This window comes from Onychomys torridus, chromosome 2 (assembly GCF_903995425.1).
Source record: "Onychomys torridus chromosome 2, mOncTor1.1, whole genome shotgun sequence".
Classification (NCBI taxonomy): domain Eukaryota; kingdom Metazoa; phylum Chordata; class Mammalia; order Rodentia; family Cricetidae; genus Onychomys; species Onychomys torridus.
The window spans coordinates 129,793,688-129,814,864 of NC_050444.1; the positions used below are offsets into that span (position 1 = coordinate 129,793,688).

The following is a 21,177-nucleotide window of genomic DNA, read 5'->3' on the forward strand; positions in this document are numbered from 1 at the left end:
AGCAGAATTCTCATCTATCTGTGCTGCTGTTTGCTGAGATGTGTCCATTTGTATCTAATCTTTGACAGGTTGATGTAAGTTTTTTTTAAGTATGTTTTTTTAATTGTCACTATATATTTTTTATTATTAAGAAGTTTTCTATTCATTTTACATACCAACCACAGATATATTTTTTAAGGTTTATTTTTAGTATACAGGTATTTAGTATGGTATATTGAGTATTGTTGGAATGTGCCTTAGTTATATCTGTTATTGCTGTAACAGATAAAATAGCAGACAGAACATCCTAAGAAAAGGCTAGCTTGGCTCACTGTTTCAGAGTGATTGCAGCTCTTGGTGAGAAGGCATGGTGACAGAAGCTGTTCCACCCAGCAGTGATGGGATTTGAGTGATGGTAGTCTCTTCACATGTGGGGGCCAGGACACATACAGAAGGATGGAATCAGGAGCAAATGTAACATTTAAAGATCTACCCTAACTGACCTACTTCCAGCAGCCAGGCCCTACCTCCTGAAGGTTCCATGACCTTCAAAAGACTGTTACAAGCTGGGGTCAGGTTTTGAGTTTTCAGAACCTGAGCCTATGGAGCACATTTCAGATTCCATCCATTGCAGAGTGCGTATCTGTCACACTATAACATGTTTCCAGTAAGTCTAAGCTTTCTTTCTACATTGTTCAGTATGGTCAACCAGTAGGCATTCAGTTGCTATTGATGGACTGTAGCATTTCATAAAGTAGGGTTAAACTTTGAGTGATTGGGTAAATGGAGCAGTTTATTAACTAAACCTGAGTAGTAAACTAAACTGACCTAAGAAAATCATCTGTAGCTGCCAGGTACTAAATTATATGTTTCAGTAGTTACTAAATGACATCAGCATATTCAGCATATTACTAAATGACATCAGCACATTTCAAATAGGAAAAAAGCCTGGTTTACTGAAGGTTTTTCTTGTCTCTTCTTTTACTCTTTAGATCTCCCCAAAAAGTATCTTCTGGGAAAATATCAATAAATAAACCTGAAGCTGACTTTGAAGATGAAGATTTTTCTCCAAGACCGATGCCCAGTCCTCACCCAGTGAGTGAGAAGGTAGTGCTCTAAAAATGAATTCACCTTCAGCTAGAAATCTTATATAGTAAAGCACTTAATTACCACCTCATACTTAGATAAGGATCATTTAGCTATTATAGATTATATCTCTATGTAGGAATAGATGTATATGTCTCACAGGTGCATATAATGAAGTAAGAGTGTATGCGTACGTTCACATCTAGGTGGGAATGTATACAGAAGAACAGGGAACTGAGGTTTCAGTTGGTTAGCTGCTCATGGCCACACAACTAGTAAACAGTACACTGGGTCTCCAGTCCTGGGCTTGCCTTCACAATTTGGTGCTTCCAGCACTCACATGGACTCAGTATTCCGTCACCGCGCCTGACATTAGCTTTGGTTCTGTACTCAGAAGACATCCTGCTTGCATTAGAGGTTAGTTGCCAGTTGCTACCAACTACTGAGCAATTTTAGAAATGTTTACCTTAATTGGACTTAATTGAAAGGAAAACCAACAAAAGACTTTTAAAAATTAATATGGTTGGTGACTCTCCCTTGAAAAGTCCACACTGACACTGTAGGGTATTTTAAATTTCTTCCCGAGCGTCTCTCTCTCTCTCTCTCTCTCTCTCTCTCTCTCTCTCGCTCTCAAGATTTATTTATTTAATGTACACTGGTGTTTTGCCTGTATATATTCTGTGTGAGGGTGCCAGATCCCCTGGAACTGGAGTATAGTATAGTATAGTACAGTACTATAGTATGGAGTGTAGTATAGTACAATGGATTTTATGTTCACCCCATCTCTTTTATTTAATATAAGTAAAAAGAAATAGCTGGGTGATGTTAGTGGGAAAATATCCTGAAGTATTTATTGGAGTGGTGTTTTTTTTTGTTTTTTTGGTTTAGTTTTTCAAGATAGGGTTTCTCTGTGTAGCCTTGGCTATCCTGGAACTCACTCTGTAGACTAGGCTGGCCTCTAACTGAGAGGTCCCCCAGCCTTTGCCTCCCAAGTGCTGGAATTACTGGCATATGCCACTACCAGCAGAGTGTTAATTCTTAAAGGAACATTAACATGGGCATTTGCACTTGTTGAAGCATTCTACCTGGTAAATTTTTTGGCAGAGTGAGGGTAAGAAACTATAGTATAATACACTTTCCCATTTTTTTGTTCTGTAATCTAGGCAATGTTAATCAATGTCATAATAAAAGGATTTCCATTTTAAATAAATCAGGGAGCCTGGGATAGAGGGGGGGAGGTGGCATACGCCTTAAATCCCAGAGGGAGGCAGAGGCAGGTGGATCTCTCAGTTAGAGGCCAGCCTGGTCTACACAGTGAGTTTGAGGACAGCCAAGGCTATGTGTCTTAATCAGGGTTTTTATTGCTGTGAAGAGATACCATGACTATGGCAACTCTTAAAAGGAAAACATTTAGTTGGGGTGCTCACTTGCAGTTTCAGAGGTTCAGTCCATTATCATCATGGCAGGGAGCATGGTGGCGTGCAGGCTGACTTTGTGCTGGCTGTATCTTGGCTTTCAGGGAACAGGAAGTTGACTGATACTGGGTGATAGCCTCAAAGCCTGCCTCCACAGTGACACACTTCCTCCAACAAGGCCACACCTACTCTAACAAAGTTACACCTCCTAATAGTGACACACCCTATGAGATTTTGGGGGCCAAATACCTTCAAACTACAACACCTAGTCTCCAAAAACTAAATAAGTTGGGCGAGTATTTACCTATAGTTGAGGGCAGCAACCTCATTTACTGTGTTACAGTTGTATTTGTACCTCCTGCCATGTACCCAGAAAATATTTATTGATAGTCTAAATAATGAACGAATCTTAATATATAACTGGACGTTACTTGGGAAATACTTGTCTAAGGAAAATAGAGCAAGTAAGTTTCCTAAGAATTTCCTCTTTGCTTCCATTTGTAGATTTCTCAGATCCAGCCGTCTGTCCCTGAACTTTCTCTTGTGTTAGACAGCAACTTCGTAGACTCACATCATCAGTCTGACCCATTGGAAATGATGACAATGGAGAATCCTTTGTTGATGAAGCCGTTGCAGCCTGAGCTTTGTGATGACAAGCACAGCTCAGAGGCTGATGCTGGGGAGCCGTCCCTGAAGGGAACACCTAATCAGTTAAGCCAGGACACCGCTTTGAGACAGTACAGAGGGAAGCGGTCACCTACCTGTAAGAAAGAATGGCCCCATTTCAGGAACACTAGTGCTAAACCATTTCTTAATGCACCTTCTCCTGCTGTATCTGAGAAACTTGAAGCAGTTTCTGCTGGGAGCTTGCAGAAGGAAGACTGTCCGATGAGACCTTCCACAGTGAATTCTAGGCAGCCCTCACTTGCTGCACAAGCCCAGCCACACAATTTTGTTTTTTCACCTCATAATTCAGCAAGACCAATGGAGCTTCAAGTACCTACTCCTTCACTCCCATCTTACTATCCCACAAACATCTGCAACTGCTGTCAGCATCATGGCCATATTCAGTGTAATACAATACATTCTTGGCAGGGAAATACAGTAGGGTCCATTCAAGACCTCCGAAATGAAGCCCTTCCAAAACATGCATTATTTCATTCAAGTGGATGTCCATCTCTGTGTCATAATGCCATCTACTCTTCGAGTAGCCAGGGAGGCATGGGTGGCTATTCTCCCCACAACAATGCAGAGCCGTCCCCTGTAGCAGGACCTTCACATATGGACTCATGTGTACCACAGACTTGTGCCATGTGCATGCACACACCCAGCAAGGTGCCAGACAATGGCATGATGGGACTATCTCCTGATGCATATCGCTTTGTCACGGAGCAGGACAGGCAGCTGAGACTACTTCAGGCACAGGTTTGGGTGAAACTTTCTTGATACTATTAAATTCTTAATGCATTTCCTTAATATCTGGCAACTCTACAGTGATTACGCTTTATAGCACTATAGAATACTAGAACCAGAAAGGCCTTAGAAGCTGGATTCTAGTCCCTCTTGTTTTACAGATAAAGTGAGGATTAGAGAGAATAATTTAACCCTGCTCCATTTTGCTGGTTAGTAGGGCTAAGACAAGAGAGCAAGCCTTCTGTCTGTGACTCCTAACCTATAACATAATTGCATTTTCTTTCCATTGTCTAAAGCCTTTTGCTACAGCTGAATACAAAGGCTGGCATGTCTCTAGTTTGTCAGTCTTTATGTATACTCACCTTAGCCAGTGAGTCTTTATTGCTACTGTACTTGAGACCAGTTACTATATAAGAGACCAGTTAAGAACCTCTGTATCTGCTTATTTTTATTTGTGTTGGTTTTTGAGACATGGTCTCATGGGGCCTAGACTGGGATTACAGATGTGCATCACTGTATGTAGCTGTCTCTGTGTCTGTGTGACTGGGATTACAGATGTGCATCACTGTATGTAGCTGTCTCTGTGTCTGTGTGACTGGGATTACAGATGTGCATCACTGTATGTAGCTGCCTCTGTGTCTGTGTGACTGGGATTACAGATGTGCATCACTGTATGTAGCTGCCTCTGTGTCTGTGTGACTGGTCCTGCTCCTTTCATTCTGCAGTGTTGCCTTCCTCAGGACTTGTACTGCAGGGTTCTCAATCTTTCAATGTGGCCTTATTCAAAGTTTAGTCCGGGTTTGCCTTTCCCTCATTCCTCATCAGCATCCTTCTTCCACATACATACACCAAACCAGTTCTTCTCTTTGGAACCAATGCTAGTGAGAATAACTTGGAATGTGGGCTTCGTGTTTTTTCTTGGCCCTATAACTATACAAATATGTGACTACTCCACGTAATGTGTTATTTAGAAAATCTTTGTTTTAAAGTTTTTTGAGGCCATCCCAAGCTCTATAATACTCTAGCTTTAAAAAAAAAAAAAAAAAAAAAAAAAAGAGGGTGGGGCTGGAGAGATGGCTCAGAGGTTAAGAGCACCGACTGCTCTTCCAGAGGTCCTGAGTTCAATTCCCAGCAACTACATGGTGGCTCACAGCCATCTGTAATGAGATCTGGTGCCCTCTTCTGGCCTGTAGTCATACATGCTGTATATATAATAATAATAAATAAACCTTTAAAAAAAATTGAGTATCTTTTAAAAAAAAGAGGGTGGATGGAGAGATATCTCAGTGGTTAAAGTAAAAATAAATAACATTTTTAAAATCTTCAATAGAATTGCATTTTACAAAAAAAGACAAAGGTTTTCGTATTCTGCTTTAAATTCTATGGGTAGGAACACCTGAGAAAGTTCTACTTTATTTCGTTTTTAAAGGACTTTGTAAATGTATGTGTGTATACCTGCATGAGTTTATGTGCACCATAGGCATGCCTGTGCCAGAGGCGGCAGAGGGCATTGTGTCCCCTGGAACTAGAGTTAGAGGTGGTTGCGTGCCACCTGATGCAGGTGCTGGGAGCCATCTCTCCAGCCCCAGCTTTTCTGTTTTTAAATAGAGGTATGGTCTTTGAGATTTACATAGATTTGGATTTTAATAAATCATTAAATACTTAAACCAAAAATGTTAATATAGTTAAGTAATTAACTATTTACATTGAAAAGAATTATTTATTTTCTGTCTTGTTTGAAAAAAGACTAATCAACCTAAAGAGATTTGTTACGCTATTTAAAAATATTAGCTGCTTATAATGTGTATTTATAGACTGTGAGTTCTCATCTAGAGTAGCATTACATAAAACATGACATAGAAATTTTTTTCTGTAAACACACAATATTTTCCTCATAGTTTTTTACCTTTTTTTAAGGAACTCGAGGCATGGGTTCACATGTGTGTGCATGCATCCGAGGGCCTAGGGTCAGCCTTACGTGTTGTTCCTCAGGAGCTGTTTGCCTTATGTTTATCATTATTATTAATTATTACTATGATTCTTATTATTGACGAAGAAGAACAAGAAATATTTTGTAGATGATAGCGATTTCAGAGAAATAAATATTTGAATGGATTGGCTCTACAGATATCAACAAATGCGCTGAAAGAACAGGACACATAGAGAAGAATCGTGGAACTACTGATGGTAGTTCTAGAAGAGGATTTGAGCTATCTCAGGATAATGAGACGGCAAATCTTGATGTTATTGACGTGTAATTTACATATACCACAATTTACCTGTTTAAAGGGTACAACCCAGTTGTGTGTTTAAAACTGTTTTGGAGACAGTCTCTCAGTGGGACCTGGAACTTAGCTGGTCATGAGCCTGAGGGATCGACCTGTCCCCACTTCCCAGTGCTCTCACCACAGGCGCACATCACACCTGGCTCTCTGTGCTCGGGACCAGGCTCAGGTCCCTGTGTTTGCATGGCTAGCACTTCTCTAGCTAAGCTGCTTCCCCAGCCCCAGGTAATTTTTTCAGACATTCCCACTAGAACTTTATTATATTGGGTCATTTTCGTTGTTGTTGTTGTTGTTGTTGTTGTTGTTGTTGCTGCTGTTGTTGCTTTTCGAGACAGAGCTTCTCTGTGTAGCCTTGAAGCCTGTCCTGGATCTCGGTCTGTAGCCCAGGCTGGCCTTGAACTCACAGAGATCTTCCTGCCTCTGCCTCCCGAGTGCTGGGATTGAAGGCATGCGCCACCACCGGCCAGCTTTGGGTCATTTTCTAAGAGTATATACACATGAGCTTTCTGGTTGTTTTGTTCTATTCTGTCAATACTTTGAATTTTCTTCTCTTGCAATCAGTGGACATCCCTGTACTTGTAGGGTTTTATTTTGGTTTTTTTCCCCAGTGCATTTAATTTTATGTATTTTTTTACATTTTTGTACCTTTCAGTTGTATACTAACAGCTGAACTGTCTTTCCAGCCCACTTACTTGCATCTTTCATTCACATTTTCAGCTGCATAGATGCTAATATCAATGTGCCGTAGATCTCTAGAAGTAAACGTAAAAATTTTTATTACTTTGTGTGTGTGTGTGTGTGTGTGTGTGTGTGTGTGTGTGTGTGTTCATGTTGACCATGGTATGCATGTGGAAGTCCAGAGTTTACAGAAGCCAGTTCTCTCCTTCACCATGTGGGGTCCGGAGAACAAACTCAGGTATTGGGGCTTGGCAGCAAGTGCCTTAACCCACAGAGCCATCTCACTGGCCCTCCAGAAGTAAACTGAAGTCAAAGGAAATGTTTATCTAAAAAGTTCAGAGATACCCAGCCTTGGGTAGCTAGGGCTGTAGCTCAGAGGTGGGGCACTTGCCCAGTTTACAAAAGGATACCCAAACTTGCTCCTCCTCTAGTATTCACAGTAGTTTTTGGCATGATACTTAATGGAGTGGGCAAATGAATTGAACAGACAGATTTCTTCGGTTATAATTCAATTTCCAGCCAATATAGGTTATGTAGCCATGGAAAAGCAACCTTATTGAAATTATATTAGTTCACTAAAATTAAATAGACTAGTTAATCTTAATAGTACTGTTGCATGAATCCTAAAATTATCACCACATAATACCATTTTTTAGGGAAAAAAATAACAAAAATAATCAGCAACACAACAAATAAAGGGGGATGTCCCTTACTCCATATATATTCAGGAAAAATTAAAATCCTGTGCATACACTGCTGTGATAGGACAGCCAAGAGATGCAGGGAGAGAGGAATCAAGCTGGAACCAGACTGAGCAATAGAGTGAGGCTTAGGTCACTGGGATTATTTAGCAAGACCCCATCTTAAAACAACAGGACAAAAATCAAAATAAAACAAAAAACCCTGTGAATAAATGTCCATAGATAGCATCATCATTCACAATAGGCCAAATTATAAACAGCCGGGTTGTCCTTGAGCTTGATAGATGGATCAACTCAGTGAGCATATCCACAGTAGAATATTCAACAGTCAAAAGCATTGATAAATGCTGCAGTTAAAAGCTTCTTCTAAAGAGAAAGAAGCCAGACACAAGGCTTAGTTCTGTCTACATGAAATATCCAGAATCAGCAAACACAGAGCTAGGTGTGTTAGTGGGTACAAAGGGCAGGAGAGAGGAGTGGTAAGGAATGGCCATGGATGATACTGAGGTTTTGATAATTGGAAAAATGATCTTAAATTAATAGTGACTATTGTTTCACATTTTGTGACTAAACTATAAACTTCAGAATTGGTGAATTCTAATGTACATAAATTACATCTCTGATTGGAAAGGGGGAGGGAAGGCTCTTAGTGTTGAGACCTCAGTGTTGCTACTTGTCATACAGTCTCAACAGGTAACTGTAATGCTTCGAGTTTCTAACCTGTAAAATGAATTTTATTAGTATACTCTTCATGGAATTGTCACACATAAAATCTATGGCATAGGGCTGGAGAGGTGGCTCAGTGGTTAAGAGCACTGGCTATTCTTCTAAAGGACCCAGGTTCAGTTCCCAGTATCCACATGGTGGCTCACAACCATGTTAACTGCTTGTAACTCAAGCCTCAGGAAATCCAATGCTCTATTCTGGCCTCCATGGACACCAGGCATGTAGGTGTTCAGACATACATGCAGACAAAACACTCATACACCTAAAATAAATAACTTGTGGTACAAGTGTCTTGCAGTGTTAGCTGTTGTTTATTATTTTATTTCAATGTGGCCAAACATGAGCAATTTTGACTAACCTTTATAAAAAGAATCTTGTGTAAAATGCTCAATATTTGGTAAATGAAGCTCAGGGTATGCTTCCATCTCCATTGGTATTTGATTTATAAGTGAAGAGGAATAAAAGGCATTGATTTGAAGTATTTGAATTAAAAGTATGATTTGAAGCCGTTCAGGCTTTTCTGCATAAGTGTCAATCCTAATCTTAGATTTATACTTAATGAAAGTGGTCTTAGTAACTAAGGATAATGGCTATCTGCACTAAGTCTCATGGTATGCTTTAATTGTATTGTGAAAAACACAAGTTAAAAGTCATCTCTAATAACTAGAGTATTTGTGATTGTTCCTAAACTCCGCTACCAGTCTTGTTGATTGCCTTTGTCTGTTTAATGCATGTTTTTAATTGATACAGATTCAGCGCTTATTGGAAGCACAGTCTCTAAATCCTGGCTCCCCTAAGACAAGCACTGTGGAAGACACTGGGAAAGCAGCAAGACAAGTGGAGCTGGTTTCCATGGAAGCACAGCCTTCACCTGGCTTGCACATGAGAAAAAGTGTAAGCATTGCTGTGAGCACAGGTAACTTGATTTCACCTGTAAGAAATTAGTTTTTAATGCTTCTCACATTTGCCTTTTAAAAGCAAGGAATGGATGAGAAGGTGAGGAGCTGGTTTAGTACAGTGCCTGCCACACAACTTAAGGATCCAAGTTCAGATCTGCAGCACCCATGTCAAAAGCCAGGTGCAGTAATAAGCATCTATATATAATCCTAGTCCTGGGAAGACTGAGACAATCTGGCTAGCAAGTCTTGTCCAGCCAGTGAGATGTGCGTTCAGTTCTCAGAATATAGGGTGGAGAGTAGTAGAGAAAGACACCTGACAGTGACCTCTGCTATCCATATGTATATGTACATGTGTGTTCACACCAGCATGCACACATATACACCCTCATACAGAACACACACCAAAGTGAAGGGAAGTATAGTGTTTTTCTGTCTTATAAAATTCTATATTTACTATATTGTAGTTGTGTTTGGTTGATTGGTTGGTTGGTTTGGTTTTGGTTTCTTTCAAGACAGGATTTCTTTGTGTATCCTATCCCTAGCTATCCTGGAACACTCAGTAGACCACTTTGGCCTTGAACTCACAGAGAGCTGCCTGCTTCTGTCTCCCAAGTGCTGGGATTAAAGGCGTGCGCCACTACTACCTAGTTCTAAAGCAAAGTATTAATAGTCATTTGAACTAAGAAACTTTTAGAAGCGTATTTATTTTATATATACTTAACTTTCTCTAAAGGTAGATAGAGTAGGCAGGACCTGTTGCAACTTTTTAAAATTCATTTTTTTCCTAAAAATATGTGAAAGCAAAGTTAAACCTTGATGTTATTGATATATTATCATAAAATCATTCAAAATAGAAATTTTTTTCATGTGGTGCATGTCTGTAGTCCCGGTGCTCTGGAGCATCTTGAGTTTGTGGCCAGGTTAGGCTCTATACCTTGTCTCAAAAACAAGAACAAAAAAAAGCTGGGCGGTGGTGGTACACGCCTTTAAACCCAGCACTGGGAGGCAGAGGGAGGTGCATCTCTATAAGTTTGAGGCCAGCCTGGTCTATAGAATGAGACCCAGGACAGGCACCAAAACTGCACAGAGAAACCCTGCCTCGAAAAACACCAAATAAATAAACAAACAAATAAATAAATAAATAGGAAAGGAAGAAAAGAAACCATTTCAACTCCCAGGACAGGCACCAAAACTGCACAGAGAAACCCTGTCCCGAAAAACACCAAAGAAAGAGAGAGAGAGAGAGAGAGAGAGAGAGGGAGGGAGGGAGGGAGGGAGGGAGGGAGGAAGGAAGGAAGGAAGAGATAGATAGATAATAGATAGATAGATAGATAAATAAATAAATAAATAAATAAATAGGAAAGGGAAGGAAGAAAAGAAACCATTTCAACTTATATTCTTTGCTTCTTCAAACCATTGCATTAACAGTGTTGCCCAGGGTGGAAAATATACATAGGTTGTGATACAAGAGATTATTTGAGGTAGTGTACAGATGAGTGTCTTGTTTTTGTTAATCTGTTTTTCTTTTAGCTTTATGTGTATGAATTTTTTACCTGCATATATGTATGTGTGTCTACCAGCTGTATGTTTGATGCTAGCAGAGGTCAGAAGAGGTGTTAGATCCTGTGGAACTGGAGTTAAGGATGGTTGTGAGTAACCATGAGTGTTGGGAGCCAATCCCAGGTCTTCTGCAAGAACAATTGCTCTTAACCAGTGAGCCTTCTTTCCAGCCCAATTGATTTATCTTATGTGTAATGGAAAAGGTCTGACTAGCATATCAAACTGGTGACTTCACAGACGTGGTGAAAATAAAGTGAGTTTTTGTAACAGAAAGTATAAATAAATAGGACATAGATTGGCTCTGAAAGCATGTACAAATGGCTCATGACATTAGAGAAGCATTGGATTTTTGTTTGGTTTTTTTTTAAGTGTGTATGTCTTTTTTTTTTTTTTTCTTTCTTGTGTCTAGAGACTCATCAGTCTACCATAAGCCTCAGATTCAACAATGTGAGTCACGAACTGATCACCGCCTGGGTCCTACCATACATCTGTGTATGGATGGACCTTCACAGGCCTCTTTTGCTGGCTCTTCTTTTTTTTTTTTTTTTTTGGCCAGAGCTGAGGACCGAACCCAGGGCCTTGCGCTTGCTAGGCAAGCGCTCTACCACTGAGCTAAATCTCCAACTTTTTTTAAGTGTGTATGTCTTTTATATGCATGTGTGCACATGTGTGTTCAGGTGTGCTGAACCTTGTAGTTATGAATAGATGCCAGAAGTTGACATCAGTCTGCCTTCTCATTTGCATCTCTGCTTTATTTTTTGAGACAGAGTCTTTCTTAAACCTGGAACTTGCTGTTTCAGCTAGGCTGCTGGCCAGCAGGTGGTATTTAAATGGGTGCTAGGGATTCAAATTCAGGTCCTTGTGCAAGCAGTTCACACACTGAGCTGTCTCCTTATCCCCAGAGCACTTGAATTTTTAAATACCCACCTGACAGTGTGTGTACCTTGTAGACAGTTTCCTAGAACACTCTACTTAAAGATCAAAACCAGAGGACCTATGAATTTACAGATCTTTGATTTTTTTTTTTGCATGTATATTTTTTCTCCTGGGGTATTTCCATTTTATTTTGAGACAGACTCCCACTAATGTAACCCAGATTGGCCTTGAACTCAATACATATCCTCTCAGCTTCTTGAGTGCTGAATTACAGGCATGCCACTGTACCTTAATTGGAGGAGCAGAGACTGCTCTTGAGCAAGCAGGACACAGGATGTCCCCTTTCCTTTACTACTGGTTTCCTCTCTTTCTGCCTTTCATCTGTTTCTCTTTGTAGTATTATCTTAAGGTCATTTGAAACAGTGTGATTTTGATAAGATGATGGAGATGGTCTTTACAAGCTTTTACACTGTCCTTTCTCTAGTTGACTGTTGTAGTGTCTGAACTCATTTAACCTCTAGGTGCTAGCTTGTTTTGGAATGCAGCGGGTGATGACCAAGAGCCTGACTCACAGCTAAAGCAAGATGTCACTAAGATTTCCAGTGAAGACATGAATTTTTCTGTTGATATTAATAACGAAGTGACAAGTCCTCCAGGTAGCGCATCTTCATTAAAAGCAGTTGACATTCCCAGTTTTGAAGAAAGCACCCTTGCTGTGGAAGAATTTAATCATCCACTTCCTGAATCCAAGTAAGAGCCTTCCATTCATTGTTTCACCTACCTTTTTTTTTTTTTTAAACGTTTTCTTCCTTTGCTGTGCTAACGATTGAATGTATTTTATATTTGGGGGCTGTGTTTTATTTTGTTTTTTCGGGGGGGGTTGTTTGTTTGAGATTGAGCTCTATGTAGTTTTGGCAGTCCTGGACCTCACTTTATATAGACTGGCCTTGAACTCACAAAGATCTACCTTCCTCTGCCTCTTGGAATTAAAGGTGCATGCCCTTTGCCCAGCTTAGAATGTGATTTTTACATTTATATACATAGTACAGAATAATTAAATCTGGCTATCAAAATTATGACCTCATATACTTTTTGTGGTGAAAACATTTAAAATCTCTGTAATTCTGAAGTATAGCATGCACTATTATTTATTACAGTCACCAATGTGTACATTTTCTTCCTCTTTGAGACATTGATATACTTACTACATTTTCATTGATGTCTTTACAAAGTAAGTGTCAGTATAATGGAGAGTTCTCCACTTTCTTCAGCTATTCTCTAAGTCAACTGTTGGATGTATTAATCTGAATGAATCCCAACATCTAAATAAAGCTTCAGCATTCTCTTGCTCAGACCTCACCTTCGAGATTCTGATAGTTCAGAGTTCCAAGGGACCATGCAATTATATTTGAAAGAGACAACTACTTACTTTAAAATACCATTTTATATGTTTGCTTCAAAATAATAAATGAACTGACTAAATATAGAAACAAAACAAAATTGACAAAATGGTAAATTTTGAAACATTGTATATGGTGTTTTGTTAAACACTTTACACTTACATTTGAAGTTTTTCCATTATGAAATTTTCTATTAATGATCCCAAAGTAATTTAGATCCTCAGGAAATCTGACTGGCAAAATTTAGCAAGTGTTCTTTAAAATAGCATGGGACAAGCAGTAGATTTTTTTTTTTTTTTCAGATTAAAAGCCTTGTGATACTGATATTTTAAATTATTTGATTATATAGTAGTTAAAACAATGAATATGTACCTCTAAAAAACTAAGAGAAACATGTCTTATTTTATAATACTGTTTTGATCACAGATTCAATTAAATGTTCATGTGAGTATCGGAATAAAAACAATGTGGTCCTGGACTCCCCTGAAAGTACAGTATGAGCCAGACCATCCTTCAACTTGTGTCAAGTGTGAGCCAACATGCCTAGCTTTTAGATGACAATGGTTTTTGGGCTTTGGTGTTTGGTTTGGTTTTTTGAGGCAGGTTTTCTCTGTGTAGCCCTGGCTGTCCTGGAACTCAATTTATAGACCAGACTGGCCTCAAACTCAGAGATCCACTGGGATTAAAGGTGTGCACCACCATGCCCAGCCTTATCCTCAACATTTTTAAGAGTTGAGTGTTTTGATTTTTTTTTAAAGATTTATTTATTAATTATGTATACAATGTTTGCTTGCAGGCCAGAAGAGGGCACCAGACCACATTATAGATGGTTGTGAGCCACCATGTGGTTGCTGGGAATTGAACTCAGAACCTTAGGAAGAGCAGCCAGTGCTCTTAACCGCTGAGCCATCTCTCCAGCCCAAGTGTTTTGATTTTTAATGGTCAATGCTGAGAACACCACTGCACATAAACATATAATACAAAATGACAAGTATTTAGGGTCATTTCAAAATCAAACCTTCTAACACAATACAATCCAAAAATAAACTAATTTAATACTTACACATTGAAGAAGGATAATAAGAAAGTATTAAAAGTTTTTGTTTAAACCATTATGTTTCTATAAGAACAGAAAACTTTGTGTATACAAAGAAACACTGTAGTTCATAGTGTACAGTAATCTTGAATCTGAGTCACAACATTTTCAACAGCTTCCCTTGAAGTTTCAAGGTGTGATGAGCATGCACAATGCAGTGTGTGTGTGTGCTGTGTTCAGAACAAAGGCTTTAGTGAAGTCACATGATGCAATATGGACAAACACTGCCAGAAACAACTCTGATTTTTTATCTTGGGATGGTTGTTACCAGCCTAGAACTCAAGATTCTCCTGTTTCTGCCTCCTAAGTGGCAAGACTACTACAGCCAGTGGGGTTGGAGAGATGGCTAAGCAGTTAAGAATGCTTACTGCTTTCTAGAGGATCTGAATTTGGTTCCCAGCACCCAGGTCAGGCAGTTCACAACAGCCTGTAACTCCAGCCCCAGGAGAACCCAATGGCTCTGACCTCTGCAGGTGCTGCGGACCACCCCCCCCACCCACCCCCCCACCCCCGCACACGCACATGCACATACCAACACACATATATACACATAATGTAAAAATAATTTGGTAGCTCAGCAGTAAAGAGCACTAACTCTTCTTGCAGAGGACCCTGGTTCTTTTCCTAGCTGAGACATCTAATAAACAACCTAGAATTCCAGTTCCAGGGAGCCTGACTTCCTTTGGCCTCACTGGCCCCCTGCATGCACATGGTGCATATAAACTTGCACAGGCATACAAACATAAACAACTAAAAGACTCCAGTCCTGTGCCACCATATCTAGCCACTTTCCTCTATTTTTTGTAAGAGCCATAGGTTAGTGTTCTAACAAGAAATGAGCTTATAATGCTACTTCTCCCAGTCATTTTATTTTTTTTTTATTTGAAAGCGATAAGTGCTCTAAATAAAGTTGAAAAAATAAAAGCATAAAGAAGAAATGCCATCAACTAAATAATGTGATTAATAATTGTGGCTTGTGAACCTTGAATTGGCAAAGATCAATTCTATTTTAAAACTTGAAGTGAGCAAATTATATATTTAAAATGTTTAGATATCCTAAAAGATTTTGCTGTGTCAAATGTAGACGATATCACCTTTTTTCTAGCCTTCAGTGAAAGTTGTCTTAAATGGGACAACAGATAACTTAATAAATTAACAACAGATAGCTTAATAAAACAGTACTATAGTCTGGTTTATGAGCAGCCTGTCAAGATGGTATTTATTTACCTTGTAAAGAGTTCAATGTACAGCCGGGCAGAGGTAGGAGTGGTTGGTGGCGCACACCTTTGATCCCAGCACTCAGGAGGCAGAGGCAGGCAGATCTCTTAAGTTTGAGGCCAGGTCTACAGAGAGAGTTCCAGGACATCCAGGGCTACACAGAGAAGTCCTGTTTCAAAAATCAAAAACAAAAAACAACAAAACAAACAAACAAAAAAAAAAGTTGAATATACAAACCAAGTGCTGCTAGGGTCTTACTACTTTCTTCCAAAATTACTACACTTCAAGTATCTGTTAAAAGTGTCTTGATAGCTAATGCTAACCTTGCATGTTCTTTCAAGCAGCTCTTCAGAACAGAGAAAAGAACCTGATGTGCCTGTATTCTTCCCAAATGCTTTGCTGGCTGAGAGTGTGAGCATGTGCTTACAGACTGAGCCATCAGAGGGAGCCAGTAACAGTATTGAATCACCAGGGGGACCAAAAGTTGAGCCTAATTGGCCAGCAGATGACCAGAAAATTTACCAGGACTTGTTGGTAAGTATAGACCATTTCATCTTTTGTGAGGTGGTTATTTAATATAGCAAATGCTAGTTAAACTTTCCCTAGGTTTAAACTGATTGAGATCTTGAAACAGAATCACTTTCGACTATTTAACAATATATAATTTTTTAGCTTTTCATAAATTATCATAACCTAAAATGTAAGCTTTCTAGTCATCAGATACTTAGCCAGAACAAACAGTATTTCTTTTAAAAATATAAATGTTACTATTCTGACAAATTCATTCTATAGTTAGAACTAGTGGGAAAAGATGAGCAACTTGAGTTTGTGAGGAATTTGAAAATAGTGGAATATTTATGATATTATTAACTGATTTCAGTTCAGGTAGGCAGATAATTAATAAAGATTTAGCTTAGTTTAAGAAAGGAGACAAGGCTAAGTAGATAATCTAGCAATGACTGAGCTTGTCTGTGCCTTTGAGAACGGGGCACCAGGGACAGACAGGACAGGCTGAGAAGGGCAGTAAAGCCCAGCATGGACAGAACAGCTCTTCTTGGCTGGCGGAGAATGTGAGTGGGTGCTTAAGGTTCACTCCCATCAACGGGAAGATTTGGAATGCCTGTTTCCTGTTTGCAGCTGGTGATTAGTTAAACATACATGAGTGGAGTTCTGTGTATTCATCAGCAAATAGAATTTGTTATTTGCCTGATAGTTCCTAGTAGACTAGTGCTAGCTTGTATGCTCAGAAAGTGAAATATTGCTAAATGTCATGAATTCAGAGTACCTTAAGTCATTAGTGTTTTATAAAATGTGAAAAAGAGCCTAATTGCAAAAATAACCAAGTTTGTTTTATAATCTGAAGAAGCACATTGCCAACTTGCAAATGCATGATTTAAATATATTAGTAATTTTTTTAATTTTGTTTTTTGTTTTATTGTAAGGTTTGAGGTGAGGACAGGGTTTTACTAATGTACTGCAAGCTGTTCTTGAACTTGTGACTCCTATCTCAGCCTCCTGAGGGCTGAGATTATAGATGTGTATGCCTAGACCTGTTATCTGTTAATAATAATACTTTTATTTTATTCTTCAAGAATTTCATACAAACCAAATGTGGTGGCACACACCTTTAATCCCAGCACTTGGGAGGCAGAGTCAGGTGGATCTCTGTGAGTTTGAGGCCAGCTTGGTCTATATAGTGAGTTCCAGGACAGCCAGAGTTACATAGTTGTCTTAGATAGATAGATAGATAGATAGATAGATAGATAGATAGATAGATAGATAGATAAGAATTTCATATAGGTTCATGTTCATCCTTCATTCCCTTTTTCACTTGTTGGCTTTGTAAGTGACAACTCTTTCCTGTAGGGTCTGATGAAATCATTAGGATGGGCTCCTATTTAAAAGTAAACATAATCCAGCTGCTGTGGTAGCTCATTCCTCTAATCTCAGCACTCAGTGGGCAGAGGGGGTGGGTCTCTGTGAGCTCAAGGTAGGCCTTGAAATTTTGTCTTAAAAACAAAAGTCAGCAGAGAAAGCAAGCAAGCTGTATAATTGCAAGTATACTAAATACTTTATAGAATTTGACAAGATAATATTTAGCCTTCCTTGTGGCATTCTCCTAAAATCTTAAGGTTGAGGACTAGAAAGGGAGCTCAGCCATTCAGAAAGCTTACTCTCTAAGAGGACTGGAGGTTGATTCCCAGCACCCAGGTCAGGTGGCTCACAACCACTTACACTCCACCTTCAAAGGCACCCGCATGCACACAGACATACACGTAAATGAACAATGAGTAAATCTAAAAAACAAAACAAAAACAAAAACAAAACCTTAAGATTTTCAGTGATTTTTAAATGCCTTCTTTTTCTTTTCATAGGGTAAAGTGAACCACCTACTAAATAACTCCTCCCAAGAAACTGATCAACCACCTACCAAAGCAGTAGTTATCAACCATGAATGCGCCAAAACCCAAAATATTCACCATATAAGGAAAAAAAAGCACAATTCAGGACTGGTAGACAAAGACTGTGTACTCAGTGCAACTATTAAACAGCTAAGGAGCTTGGGAGTGAAAATTGATTCTCCCACTAAAGTGAAGAAAAATGCACACAAAGTGGATCATGCCAGGTAACTTTGGTTTTAAAAGATGAATAGTGCTGGGCGGTGGTGGCGCACGCCTGTAATCCCGGTACTCAGGAGGCAGAGGCAGGTGGATCTCTGTGAGTTCGAGGCCAGCCTGGGCTACAGAGCTAGTCCAGGACAGGCTCCAAAGCTGCAGAGAAACCCTGTGTGTGGGGGGGGGGGGGGGGGGGGGGATGAATAGATGGTAGGTGTGTTTCAGCACTCCTGAAGGAGTGTGTCTGCACCTCAGGGCCCCTGGCTTGTCATTAATTGAGAGCCTGCTGTATATGGAAGCAAATATCATGTTTACATTTTCAGTCTTCTAGTGGGATGAAGCTACATAAAAAAGTCACCAGAGGATGGTTGCTCTATTGATTTATTCTTTTATTGGTATCTTTCCTAGATAAAAGTTGCCAACAAAACACTGAAAAAGAGAAATGAGTTTTTTTTGGCAGTGTCTGGAAGTGTCTCTGGAGGTAGTTGAGATGCACCAGTTCCCGTGTTCAGTCACACATCACTGCTGTTAGAAAGCATGGGCATTCCTTTTGGCAGTGTGCAGCCAGCTATTAGATCCCTTCTGTTTAGATTCCTCTATGCCAAAGATGACCTCAGCATATATACACCTGTTAAAAAGAGGATGTGCAGCGGGTTTTCTCTTGGGCCCCCAACCATCATGACACGGAGACTTACTAGTTATGAATGCTCGGCCTTATCTTATGCTTGTCCCACTAGCTCTTATAACTTAAATTAAGCTGTTTCTTTTCATCTACATTTTGCCTTGTACCTTTTACCTTTCTTTCATTCTGTATGCCCTACTCCAAGTCTGGCTGGCTGGGGGCTGCCTGGCTGGCTGGCCCCGGGCATCTCCCTTTCTTTCTCCCTTGTTCTCTCTGGTTTCTCTTCTACTTATTCTCTTTGCCTTCCAGCCCCACCTGTCCCTCTACTGCCTAGCTGTTTGCCGTTCAGCTTTTTATTAGATCAATCAGGTGCCTTAGGCAGGCAAGATTAAACAGCAGCACATCTTCACATAGTTAAACAAATGTAGCATAAACAAATGTAACACATCTTTGCCTAAAGTAATATTCCACAACGAAGATAAAATCTGGAAATTATTAAGCTAGTAAGTTCTTTGATAATTGCTTTTGTTGTTAGAAAGCTAACAAAATTTCCTAGTTTAAAAACAGACAGTATGAGGCAATATAAGATAAAATACAAAGTTCCTGTCCCCTCAAACTCTTCAGTCTGTCTCACTCATGGCTGCTTCAAGCATTTCTTTCATAGTCTTCTGAAAAGGTTATTCGGGTCGGGGCTGGGAACTGAACTGGGACCTTGAAAGAGCAGCAAATGCTCTTAACTTCGGAGCCATGTTCCCAGCCCCTTTCACTTGTTTTTGATAGCTGTATAATATTCTGTTGTACCCTCATCCTCTCTCACTGAACTTTCAGGCCAAATCTCTTATGTACTATTTAAGCCAATATTAAGCAAATGTCATTCTACAAGTACTTGTTCAAATTAAAGTTATAATAGGTGTTTTACTATTGCTTGCCAAATAGTTATACTCATTATTTATTTATTTGCTTGTTTCGCTCTCTCTCTCTCTCTCTCTCTCTCTCTCTCTCTCTCTCTCTCTCTCTCTGCGTGTTTGTGTGTGTGGGTGTGTGGGTGTTGGTGTGTAAGTGATCAGGGAACAGCTTGGAGTCCATTCTCTTCTTCCACCATGGGGTCATTAGGGTCAGCAGCAAGTGCCTTTCCAAGGAGCCATCTCAAAGACCCTGACAGATTTATTTCTGAACTGGAAGACAGAGACCCTGTGACATCTATGACCAGTAAAACATTGAAACTGGCAAGCCAGTAATCTGCATTCAGTCTGAATACAGACTACCTCCCGGTTATAGTGAATACTCTGAATGTGTGTCTGCCCATGAGGACTTAAGTCTGAGGAGTAGTTAAAAAGCCCTTGTGAGCTTAAAACTGAAACCTTTGTTACTTTCACAGAATGAAACTCTTACTACTTAAAATAAGGTTAAAAGCTGCCTTACTTTTTGTGTCTTGCAGTGTTTTGGCATGTATCAGCCCAGAAGCAGTGGTCTCTGGATTAAACTACATGTCATTTGCTAATGTTGGCATGAGCGGCTTAAGTCCCACTGGTGTGGATTTGAGCATGGAAGCAAATGCTATAGCTCTGAAATACTTGAATGAAAATCAGCTGTCACAACTGTCTCTCTCTCGATCAAACCAAAATAACCGTGACTCATCTTTTGGCCTTCTACATATTAATTCAGACCGAAGCACAGTGGGGCTTAGCTTAGTTTCACCAAGCAACATGTCATTTGCAACCAAAAAATATATGAAGAGATATGGTCTCTTGGAAAGCAATGACAACAGTGAGGATGAAGAGTCCTCCAGCCATGCAGACAGTGAGATGGACCATGTGTTGAACAGAAACCCTGCATGCAGACCTTTGCGACTCGGTCATCAGAAAGCGCCTTCTCAGAACACCTGTGAAAAAGCTCTAACTAACTGTGACTCCGAGGACATGCGCACAGATGTGCTAGTATTGAGAAATATCACAAATGAAGCTGTGCAGCCTAGAGCATCAGAGCAGGTGAATGAAGACCCTGCTTTTTCTTTAAGGAATCTTAAACCAGATCCTGCAGTGAACCTCCGGACTGGAAAAGCAGAGTTTACTCCACATCCTGAGAAGGAAAATGAAAGTGAGATTTTTCCTGGAACCTTGCAGCCTCCTGAGACTTTAAAGCAAATGAATAGCATGAATTCAGTGGGCACCTTCTTAGATGTGAAGCGTCTCAGACAGTTACCTAAGCTATTTTAACTCTTTACTCCTCCTTTGTGATGTGAGAACTAGGTGTGTTCTGACGGCACTTAAGGAGGACAGACTTTTGGGATCTCTTTTTTGGTTTGTTTTTGAGACAGGGTTTCTCTCTGTAGTCCTGGCTGTCCTGGAACTCGCTGTAGACCAAGCTGGCCTCGAACTCAGAGATCTGCCTGCCTCTACCCCCCCAAGTGCTAGATAAGATTAAAGGTTTGCACCACCATTGCCTGGCCATGACCTTTGGGATTTCTACTAACTGTAAGCGTCTGTTTCCTGTTTGCAGCTAATTATAGTAACATTGGTCAGCAGGTGACCCAGTTGTGAAATGCCTGGTCAGTGGGAAGGCTGGGTTTGTTCTGTGTCACTGAGCCTAAAGCAAAAGTAAAACAACT

General features: G+C 39.9%; 1 protein-coding gene across 4 annotated transcripts in view; it reads left to right on the plus strand.

Annotated features, from left to right (window-relative positions):
- Window positions 1–20,885, plus strand: part of Stil (STIL centriolar assembly protein) — a 41,021-nt gene extending 20,136 nt beyond the window's left edge. Inside the window, exons 10-16 of one of the 4 annotated variants that reach the window (XM_036179437.1) lie at window positions 972–1,086; window positions 2,985–3,905; window positions 9,034–9,199; window positions 12,140–12,368; window positions 15,674–15,866; window positions 17,708–17,958; window positions 20,008–20,885. In XM_036179437.1, the coding sequence (XP_036035330.1) occupies window positions 972–1,086; window positions 2,985–3,905; window positions 9,034–9,199; window positions 12,140–12,368; window positions 15,674–15,866; window positions 17,708–17,958; window positions 20,008–20,785 (2,653 nt within the window). In that variant the 3' untranslated portion in view covers window positions 20,786–20,885. The remainder of the gene's footprint in view (window positions 1–971; window positions 1,087–2,984; window positions 3,906–9,033; window positions 9,200–12,139; window positions 12,369–15,673; window positions 15,867–17,707; window positions 17,959–20,007) is intronic. The other 3 variants (XM_036179436.1, XM_036179438.1, XM_036179439.1) reach the window with 3 other exon arrangements.
- The last annotated feature ends 292 nt before the right edge of the window (window positions 20,886–21,177 follow it).